Source organism: Lactuca serriola, chromosome 6 (genome assembly GCF_051521515.1).
Source record: "Lactuca serriola cultivar US96UC23 chromosome 6, Lser_US96UC23_V15, whole genome shotgun sequence".
In the NCBI taxonomy this organism is placed as follows: domain Eukaryota; kingdom Viridiplantae; phylum Streptophyta; class Magnoliopsida; order Asterales; family Asteraceae; genus Lactuca; species Lactuca serriola.
Genome location: NC_136413.1, coordinates 49,211,361 through 49,221,825, shown reverse-complemented (window position 1 = coordinate 49,221,825; position 10,465 = coordinate 49,211,361). Strand labels below are relative to the sequence as shown.

General features: G+C 32.7%; 2 protein-coding genes across 2 annotated transcripts; one reads left to right on the top strand and one right to left on the bottom strand.

The window, feature by feature from the left end:
• Window positions 1-4,087, bottom strand: LOC145057960 (exocyst complex component EXO70A1-like). The gene is made up of 11 exons (XM_079005873.1): window positions 3,826-4,087; window positions 3,639-3,734; window positions 3,333-3,538; window positions 3,008-3,244; window positions 2,767-2,905; window positions 2,477-2,689; window positions 2,176-2,381; window positions 1,884-2,081; window positions 1,264-1,363; window positions 945-1,174; window positions 1-199 (listed from the first exon to the last, which is right to left on the bottom strand). The coding sequence occupies exons 1-11, from the start codon at window positions 4,015-4,017 to the stop codon at window positions 82-84; spliced, it is 1,935 nt and encodes a 644-aa protein (XP_078861999.1). The 5' UTR covers window positions 4,018-4,087; the 3' UTR covers window positions 1-81.
• A 4,427-nt stretch (window positions 4,088-8,514) lies between these two features.
• On the top strand, window positions 8,515-10,255 carry NPQ4 (Chlorophyll A-B binding family protein). Its single transcript, XM_079006201.1, has 4 exons — window positions 8,515-8,829; window positions 9,094-9,207; window positions 9,467-9,710; window positions 9,888-10,255. Exons 1-4 carry the CDS (start codon window positions 8,644-8,646, stop codon window positions 10,130-10,132), a joined length of 789 nt encoding a protein of 262 aa, XP_078862327.1. The 5' UTR covers window positions 8,515-8,643; the 3' UTR covers window positions 10,133-10,255.
• The last annotated feature ends 210 nt before the right edge of the window (window positions 10,256-10,465 follow it).

The following is a 10,465-nucleotide window of genomic DNA, read 5'->3' as shown; positions in this document are numbered from 1 at the left end:
TCAACCTTTTTATTCATTTCATTTAATAACTAAAAGAATATAATAACTTCATTTTCAACAATATAAAAAACATCCTAAGTTCTAACGTTTTTGATCATGCAATGTTTTTCCTTCGAAAAATTCAGCCAACATTCGCTCAATATCCTCCGGCGTTAACTTTATGTATTTTGACGGATTTTTACCACCCTCAATCATAGGCCTGCGTAATTAGTAACAACACAAAATTTACATAATTACACAAAATAAAAAACCACCCATCTCCAAAATTATTTATTTTTTTTTTTTAAAAAGTTTAATGCTAAAAAAGGGTATAAAACTTTGCCTTTTGTCCACAATAGGTTACTAAAATGATCTCAAAATTAACCGCCATAACCTTTTTGGGCGGTTTTAGTGCTTATTGTCCAAATCAAAATATAATTTTCTTTTTTAACTAATTATTTATTTTAGTGTAAATTACAAAAATGTTTATTTTGCCATTTTGGTACCAAAAAGTTTTTGCTTGCAATTTTAATCCTATTTGATGATTTTGTAACGATTTGGTCCCAAAAATCATTTAAAGGGTAACATAGTCATTTTTTACTTAAAAACATGGACCAAAACTTTACAAAAACCACAAATAACAACCAAAACTGTAATAGGAAACTGTTTAAGACCAAATTTTTGCAAAAAAAACAGCTAGCTAAACCCTAGGACCACCCACCAGGGTGGGTGGTCCGCAAGTTTAACTGGTTTTTGCAAATTTTGGTCTTAAACAGTTTCCTATTGCAGTGTTGGTTGTTTAAGGTTTTTGTAAAGTTTTAGTTCATGTTTTCAAGTAAAAAATGACTATATTACCCTTTTAACGATTTTGGTCAAAAAAAAAAGTTGACTTTCAAGACCCAAAAAGCTTTTAGGGTGAGTTATACACAAGTCAACTTTTTAACCAAAAAAAAAACAAGAAATACCCGAATCTTTTTTTAAAAGATCTATAAGCCGGCAAAAGGACTTCAGCAACCGCGAGTCTCAAAGACTCGCGTAACTCACTATCGGGAACACTCCATTGAGATTGCCTTTGATGCAATTCCTCAAATTGATTATTAAAAGTTTTGAATCTTTCTTTTACTGTTGCCCTTGAAACACCCGCGGTGCTTGTCCCATCATTGCCTGCCACTTGTACTGTCAGACACTGTAATATCTGCAAAAAGTAATAATAATTAGCATCGTACTTTAATTAAAAAAAACAAAATTTATTTTTATTTTTCTATTTATAAAAGTTTAAGAAACCTTAGACCAACAAATTCTCTTGTATTGGTTTGCATGTTGTTGTACGACTCTTCGGTGGATTTGTACCCAATCATCGCCTAACATTTCCTTTGCTTCTGACCTAAATGCAAGAAATAGCAACATACGTTCATTTATTTGTTTATTATAATATAAAATCCACTTTCGTTTTTTTTATTGTACTTTCACTTTTTTTTTCTTATAAATTCTTATTAGGGCATTATACTTTGATTTATTTTGTAGCATTGTACTTTCGTTTTTTTTTTTCTTAGGGTAAGTTTTCTTTTGCAGTTTTGGTCCTTATTTAAGGTTTTTGTATAGTTTTTGTTCCATGTTCCAAGTAAAACGACTATTTTTAGAAGGAAAATTGCAAAAAATGTCATTTTACTATGTACAAGGACCAAAAACATTTCAAAAACCTCTAATAAGGACCAAAATTGTAAGAGGAAACTTTTCGAGACCAAAATTACAAAAATCAGCTATATTCGGGGGCCAAAAATGTAATTTAGTCTTTTCCTTATTAGACCTATATACTTTGAAAATCAATTATAGCATTCAAAATTGATTTACATTTAACTCGAAAGATTATTAAAAAGAAAAAAAAGGTCAAATTATAATTATACCTTCGTACAGATCTAACAATATAATGAATATTATTCATCATAAATATTTGAGTCAAAGCTTGATCTTTATACTGCTTAGATTTTCCATCCAAATTATTTTGTAAAGCTTGCATTATTCTTGTTGTTATTTTTGCCAGCTGTGCATCTGGATCAATTTGCTCAAACTCTAGAAATAGTAGCTTCAATGTTGACTGATAACTGCATCATAAACAGATCATACTACAAAATTGCAAGAAATAGAAAATGATTTTTTTTTTTTTTTTTTAGAAAAGAGAAATATTAGTGGACTTACTCAAATAAGAATTTGACATAATTAATAACATAACTAGTCAAAGGATGAACAGTTCCATCAAGAACAGCAGTTTTGGTGGCATCTTTATCAACAGCTTCTTCAAAATCAACAAAAGTTTCTTGAGCTGTTTCAGCTAAACGTTTTGTTAAAGCAGAAACAGATTCTCTCATTTCAGCTCCAGATATACTTTCATAAAGGGTATTAAACTGTCAAAAGGTGTAATTGATTGTAAAAATAATGGTATGAAATAATAAAATAAATGAAAAATGAAAAGTTATGTATATATGTTAATAGTTAGTACCTCTGGTTGAACTTCTTTCATTATCTCATACATGTCAAGAAGAACAAATAACTTTTCAGGTGACCTTTTGCTTTTGGCTATGGCTTCCCCAAAACTTAAAAGTAAAGAGACACTGGTTGAAGTTGCTTCTGCAAAACATTGATCCATGAAAGATTTCATTCCTTCAAAAACTTCATCAGATACTTTCCTTTCTGCAGCAAATAGTAGTTTTACCTGTTTTAGTTACAATAAATGTTAGATATATATCATATCAATATGATGTCATATATGGTTGTTTTGTAAAATCTTACAGCAATTCTCACGAAATGAATCCAATTTCCTATTTTAGCCTCTAGAACCTCCCACTGCATCCTTTGAACATCGTCTTTATGGAGCTTTTCTACTCCAAGTTTTCTAAGGCTGCTTTCCATACATGCAGATCGTGCTTCCCTGAAGATAGATAAACAGTCATATTATGAACTGTTTTTGCTGATATCAGAATGGGGATTCATGAGAAAGGCATATATAAAATGGAAAGAAAAAAGATCTCACCTGTAAATCATAAATACTTGCTGTTGATGGCCAGCTTGATGCATTTGTTGAGCTAGATCATGCAGCAATGGTGTAACTTTAGGTGGAATGAGAGTGGGAGGGCGATAAACAACATTTTCTAAATCTTTATGGTGATCTGCAGGGTTTTTCCTGACACCTTCACCATGAGCAGTTGGTGGTGTTGGTCGAAGAGAAGCAGGTAGGCAGTCTAAAAGACGATCAGGTTCCACAGGTTTACTGTAACAATGGCGGAATTTGAGCAAGATTATTAGGGAAGAATTAGAAGTTACATGAGCTGAATAACGAAATTTTGTAAAATTGAGACCTGTATGACGATAATAGCTGGCGGAATTCGTCCTCAAGCATCATTGAAGCTTTTTGAAGCAAGGTTGTGGCATGTGTAATCACTCCGATACTGGTCTTGAGGTTTTTATTTGTACTAAAAAATCGAACGATGGTTTTCAACTGACCAACTGCTTCTAGATAACTCTGCAAATCTTCTTGTGGACCTTTCAGAATCACAGCCTCCGCCTACACATTCAGAATATAGACATTTTTTGGGGGGATTTTCGAAATCGGAAAGAGTAAAGCGACATGATAGATCATATATCGAGGAAATACGGAAAGCAACCTGTTTAGTAAGCTCAAACTGGATCAAAATTGCATCGGCGAACTTCAATGTCTTATCAATGTTCTCATGTGCCTTCCTCATTGAATGCGTTTTCACCTGCACACAAATGAAACCATGGTGAATTTCAAAATGCATTCAACAGAGAAGAGATTGAATTAAGGAAGATGAAGAGTGATAAATGTAAAACCTGGGTCGGGCGCATGGCGGTTTCGAGGGCGGAGAGGCGGAGATCGAAGGAGCCGAGAATGGAGGTCATGCTGTCGGTGATTATCTGACTCCTTGCGAGACAATCCCTCATTGTAACAGCCCTATCACGTAGGGTTTCCATGGTGATTTCATTAAACCCAGTTGTTTTCTCATTTCGCTTGTTCGTTTCCATTCAAGGTTTTGATTGGGAAGTTGGAACACGCAATGGGAGAATGAAGGAGCCAGCCTTATTGCTTTATATACCTTCCTGATGGTAATCCCTTGGGTTGGACGCTTTGAAAAAAAATAATAGTAATAAAATAAAATCTTATTTTACATTTTTTGATCGATCTTGTATAAAAATAAATCAATTTAGGTCATATATTAATTCTGATAAATTTATTGTTTAATAATTTTATTTTTATTATCCAAACATATAGTCAGGCATATAAAATTTAATGATTTGTAATATTTAACCGTTATAGATCAATATCAATACATTTTAAAGGAAAAAAATATGTTACACAAGTAAAATGTGAATATTGTTACATAATTGGTTTTGTTTTAAATATATATTGATATTGATTTATAATTGTAAAAAGTAAAGAAATAGTATTAAGTTTGAAACTATAAACAAATGTTAAACAAATAAAAACAAAAACATAAAATTATTATTATTATTATTATTATTATTATTATTAAACTATAAATGATCGGTTCTTATAGTAGTCCTTATATATAAAATTATAAATATAAGGATTCATCAAAGACAAAAAAAAAACATTAAATGTCCAAACTATAACATTTTTAATAGTTATCTAATGTGTATGCCTATTTCATGCTAAAGGGTATCGTGGTTGTTTTGTTAATGGTAAAAGTATGATATATAGGTGTTACATAGGATTTTACTAATTTTGCTACAATTTGCCTATAAGTGGGATGTGGTGATATATTTACTTTTGAAATAAATAAATAAAATAAAATTGGCAATGACCAATCAATATTTAGAATGAAAACCAAACCTCCAAACAATCTCAATTTGTCATCGGTGAAAGTTCAACATTGAGATTTGTCAATGACAAAAAAAAAAAAAAAAAAAAAAAAAAAAAACCTAGTCAAGGGGTGGTGTTTGCCACCTGCAAACTAATCCACGTCAGCATGCCATCGACAAAAACTTCATGACATCGTAAAGCCTAACTCAGTGGCGGAACCTCTATGGGGGCCAGGGGGTATGGCCACCCCGTTTTTTTGCCTTATTAATACCATTTATACATGGAAATAGAAGGACCAATCTCATGGCCCCTGAGGTTTTGAAATACATGTATCCAAGAAAATCAAATATATTAGGAATTAAATCAATAAATAACAAAAAACCATAAATTACGGAAACAATCAAGAGTTCAAGACCAATTTTACTAAAAAAATTAGATATTAAGCTCTTCGAAAATCAAATATAAAATTTATTCCTTGAATCTTCCTAAAAAATACAAAAACTCGTCAGTAGATATCCCTATCACCGGAAAAAAAATACAAAATCATGAGAAATTATCCCTACCACAACAAGATATCCTCGAAGACAAAGTGCTTACTTCCGTTTGTAAACCAAACCAGAAACCTCTATGCATGCTCTCTCTATTCTCCGCCTTGCTGCTTACCTCCATGTAGTCTCCACCCCCTGCCGAACTGCTCACCATCTCCGACCATCGACCTTCGTGCACATCTTAATCTCCTCTTCGTTGAACTTGTACGTGACTATTTTTTTTTCTTTTTCTGAGACTCTCACAAATGAAGATAAGAATAGACTCTAAACATAGACACGGAAAAATGAATTCTGAAAAAGTTAAAGCTCTTCTGACAACTTTTATGTATTTATTATTTGTTTGCCTATTATTTTTTTTATAAATTGAAGACAAGTTATTTTATTTCATGTAATGAATATATAACAAAAAGTTAAATAAAGTTTAGAATTACTATCTTTTTAATAATTTCTATTTATTTGGTGTTATTTTATAGACTATAAGATGGTTAAAAATCAGGACCATATAAAAAAAATTATTTTTTATATGGGGTGTTAGTTATCTTTATTACTGTCTATTAGTTAATAACATAATTAATTCTTTTAAACTAATCTTACTAATGTCCACATAATTCGTTTGTCAAATATTTTGTTAACTAGAGAATTAAGCAACATTTTTTTCAAGTTTTAGTTTAGGCCCCTATAACTCATAAACTTGAACGGGCATTGCAAACAATAGATTACACTTTTATCCTCATAAAATAGACTACTCAACACAAGTGACAACTTGTGAACCGATAACTAATAAGTCTTGTTTACTTTATTTTGTTTGTTTTCAAATGACAATAACATATTTCTTTCCATTGAATAGATTTTACTTCTTAAAAGATATTATCATATACAAAAAATACATAATAAAAAAAGACCTAATCACAAACTAAAAGAGGGGGTTGCTCGCTTGGCCACACGAAGGTCACACATACACAATTTTTTTCTGGAAAATAGTTAACTTATACGATAATGACAAACCTTGCTATTATACCAAAAAGGAAAGACCATAAGGTCGACATGATACTATAAAAGACAAATCTCCTATCATTGTAGACCTTCCATCATCGATAACAAAAACAGAAAACAAAAAGGTTGCAACATGAGAAAGTAACAAAATGCAGGGGAGCAAAGTGTAAATAAGAATTACAATGCAACGTGGCTCCTATTATTTGTCCTTCTACAAGAGACCTTACGTTCATACCCCTATCCTCGTCATACTTGTTAACCAAAAATAAGTTTTACCTCAACTAAGGAGACCTTTTGGTGTAAAAATTAAATACTCAAACTAGAGTTTTATAAAGGTATTATAGTCTTTTGACTTCACTTTTCACTAACTTATATATAAAATTATAATATAAGGATTCAACAAAGACATAAAAAAACATTAATGGCTAAACGGGTGAAGTTTGTCAACTTCGAAAAGCGCTATACTCAAACAAGCCCCTCGTGCTTGCTTTGAGAAATTTTCTACGGTGATTACTTTGTTTGGTTTTCAACCAAATAACCATGACTCGACTCTATTTTTTTGATGTATGAGTGGAGGTTGGATTATTATTTCCTTATATGTGGATGACATGATTATTATTGGTGGTAATCATGATAGTATAGAGTCTTTAAAGCGTTATTTGGCTCACCTTTTTTGCTATGAAAGACTTGGGTTTGCTATATTATTTCTTGGGGATTGAAGTTGCTCGGTCTTCAAATGGTTATCTTTTATCTCAAATGAAGTACATTTCAGATTTGTTTGAACGTGCACGACTCACAGATAATTGGACAGTTGATATGCATATAGAGAGTAATGCAAAGTATTCTCCAAGTGATGGTGTTCCCTTGTCAGATCCAAGCTTTTATCGTACCATTGTAGGGAGTTCGGTTTACCTGACTGTCACTAGACTAAATATTGCTCATGCAGTTCATGTGATTAGCCAGTTTGTCACTGCCCCTTCTACTGTCCATTGGGGAGTTGTTCTTCTTATTTTGAGATATCTTCGTGGTACTTAGTTTCGCACAATTGTGTTTCCATCTACATCACCTCTTAAGTTGTGTGTTTTTAGTGATGCTAATTGGAATAATGATGTTTATGATCATAAGTCCACTACCAGGTATTGTGTTTTTCTTAGAGATTCATTGATATCATGGAATAGTAAGAAACACGATGTTGTCACTCGATCTTCTACAGAATTTGAGTATCAAGTCATGGCTATCGCAACTTGTGAGCTTGTTTGGTTGAGATGGCTTCTTGCAGATATGGGCGTTCACATCTCTTAGCCTACCTCTTTGTATTATGGCAACGAGAGTGCGCTAATGACTGCCAAGAATTCAGTGTTTCATAAGCACACAAAACACATTGAGATCGATTGTCATTTCACACGACGTCATCTCCAGACGAGCACTATTTCCCTTTCTTATGTTCCTTCCACTTTGCAGATTGTTGATATTCTTATGAAGCCATTGACTGCTCCTCAATTTCATTTTCTGTCTGACAAACTCTTAATGTTTATTGTTGTTGCATTGTGAGTTTGAGAGGGATGTAGTCTAATAAGATTTTGTACTTTATTTTGTATTGGGTTTTATGTTGACCCATTAGCTAGAAAATCCTAATTAGCTTGTCAATGTTTTTCTCTTTCATTGTATCTTGTACTTCTCATTTGATAATAATACGAAACTCTAGTTGTTCTATGTCTTGTTAGTTTACAGTCAAATTGCTTAATCCCTTACAACAAAAACTAAAAATGGGTTGTTCGATTGGCCACACGAAAAACACATACAATTTTTTTTTCTAGAAAATACGTAACTTATATATAAGACAACGACAAAACTACCATTTTTTTTCAAAAAAAATACTTAACTAATATGACAACGACAAACCGTACTATTATTATACAAAAGAGAAAATACGAAATGGTCCACATGATACCAATAAATCACAAGTATTTCTACTCCGATTATTCTACACCTCCCATCACCGATAACAAAACAGAAAACCAGAGGGATGGAAAAAGGAAAAACAAAAAAAGTCAAGGGAGCAAAGTGTAAATACTAGATACGGAGAAACGTGGTCTCCTAGTCGCCCTTTAACAAGTGACCATACCCTATCCTCATCTCTTCATTAAACACATTCTCCTACACACATCTCTTTCCCTTGCAACAAAACTAACATTAAAACAACACAATTTTTCAAGAAGAAATTAAAACTCTTCTTCAACTTTTATTTTGAAGAGAAGAGAGCTAGGAAATCGATCATTAATAGAAATGGCTCAAGCAATGTTGTTGACATCTAACACCATACTTTCCGGCCAACCATTGCTTCAATCACTTAAACCTAAGCCTTTCTCCTACCACTTACTCCCACGCAACCTTCCAAACTTGTCTCCGGCCACAAAGTTTACAAGCCCGGTTGCCCTCTTTAAATCCAAGGCAAAAGCTCCTGTCAAGAAGGTTGGTTTTAGTTTTATGCATGTTGTACTATTGTAAAACTTGTTTATTAGTTTTGAAACTTCAATTATGGTATAATGCCACAAATCTTTAAAATAGAGTGGTTAAGGTTAGGCTGTATTATTATTACACATCCAACTAGTTGTCATGCTCATGTTAACGACATGAACAATGCCTATAATTCCAATCTATATTTTTTATATTTATGTTTTGTTGTCCGACTTTCTTTTCCCCTTTTTTGATGATTTTTTTTTTAAAAATGTTTAGGCCGTAGTCTCAAAGCCGAAGGTCGAAGATGGTATTTTCGGCACATCCGGAGGCATTGGATTCACAAAGCAAAATGAGCTCTTTGTTGGCCGAGTCGCTATGATTGGTTTTGCTGTAAGTATACTCTCCATAACCTTTTCTTTGAAGACGAAAAACATCTATTCGGAACACTTATTCAAATATAATAGTATTTTTGACTTTATAATACAAAGGGATGATGTGTAACTTCTTTTTGTTTTTACACTAATTCACGTGTCCTTGATAGTTTTTGGGTTGATAAACATATGGGAAATAAGTTTCAATCATTTAAACAAGTCAAATAACTCTCAACATATACTAGTATAATATTTTGTACGAGTTTTGTAATTTGTAGGCATCTTTATTGGGAGAAGGAATAACCGGAAAGGGAATCCTACAACAACTTAATTTGGAAACCGGAATTCCAATTTATGAAGCTGAGCCACTTCTTCTCTTCTTCATCCTCTTCACTCTCCTTGGAGCCATCGGAGCTTTAGGTGACCGTGGTCGGTTTGTTGATGAGCCCACCACCGGACTTGACAAGGCCGTCATTCCTCCCGGAAAAGGAGTCCGAGGAGCATTGGGTCTTAAAGAAGGAGGTATATTCACATATTTTAGTAAATTGATATCGTGTTTTATATTCAACAACTATTATTACAATGGTCATACAACTGTGACCTAGGACAAGACAACAGTTATTTGACCATTGTGTATTATTAGATACTTTTATTTAAAACAATCTTTGTGGTTTTCTGACTTTATACTTGATGAAATAGGTCCTCTATTCGGGTTCACAAAGGCGAACGAGCTCTTTGTAGGAAGGTTGGCACAATTAGGTATTGCTTTTTCATTGATAGGAGAGATTATCACAGGAAAGGGAGCTCTAGCACAACTAAACATTGAGACTGGAATCCCAATAAGTGACATTGAACCACTTGTGTTGTTTAATGTTGCTTTCTTCTTCATTGCTGCCTTGAATCCTGGAACTGGTAAATTCGTCACTGATGAGGAAGAAGATTAGATGAAAATGAATTTGGGGTTTTGTAGATTTTGATGTATTTATTTGTATTTTTGTGTGACGTATGACTATAATATTAGTTTCCATTAAACATTGTTAAATAGCAATGGATCAATGTTTGATGTTTGATGTGTGATTAAAAAACCCGGTTTAATAAAAAACATAAGATAGAGAAGTAGTGTTAATTTGGATTCGTCGCATCATATGACCATATTGGTTCCATTTTAGTATTCACAAGAGTATTAAAAGAATCATTAACTAAAACGATTACCATATTGGTTCCATTTTAGTATTCGTAAGATATAATTTAAAGTATGATTGTTGGACAAAATGATG

What these genes read in the sequence shown, in the direction of transcription:
- LOC145057960 (XM_079005873.1), bottom strand. Translation starts at nt 4,017, where the DNA reads ATGGAAACGAACAAGCGAAATGAGAAAACAACTGGGTTTAATGAAATC. An exon ending in CCGCCATGCGCCCGACCCAG is followed by an intron (nt 3,735 to 3,825) that starts GTTTTACATTTA and finishes ATTTGTGTGCAG; the next exon opens with GTGAAAACGCATTCAATGAG. An exon ending in TCTTTTAAAAAAAGATTCGG is followed by an intron (nt 200 to 944) that starts GTATTTCTTGTT and finishes CTAATTACGCAG; the next exon opens with GCCTATGATTGAGGGTGGTA.
- NPQ4 (XM_079006201.1), top strand. Translation starts at nt 8,644, where the DNA reads ATGGCTCAAGCAATGTTGTTGACATCTAACACCATACTTTCCGGCCAA. An exon ending in CAAAAGCTCCTGTCAAGAAG is followed by an intron (nt 8,830 to 9,093) that starts GTTGGTTTTAGT and finishes AAAAATGTTTAG; the next exon opens with GCCGTAGTCTCAAAGCCGAA. An exon ending in TCGCTATGATTGGTTTTGCT is followed by an intron (nt 9,208 to 9,466) that starts GTAAGTATACTC and finishes TGTAATTTGTAG; the next exon opens with GCATCTTTATTGGGAGAAGG.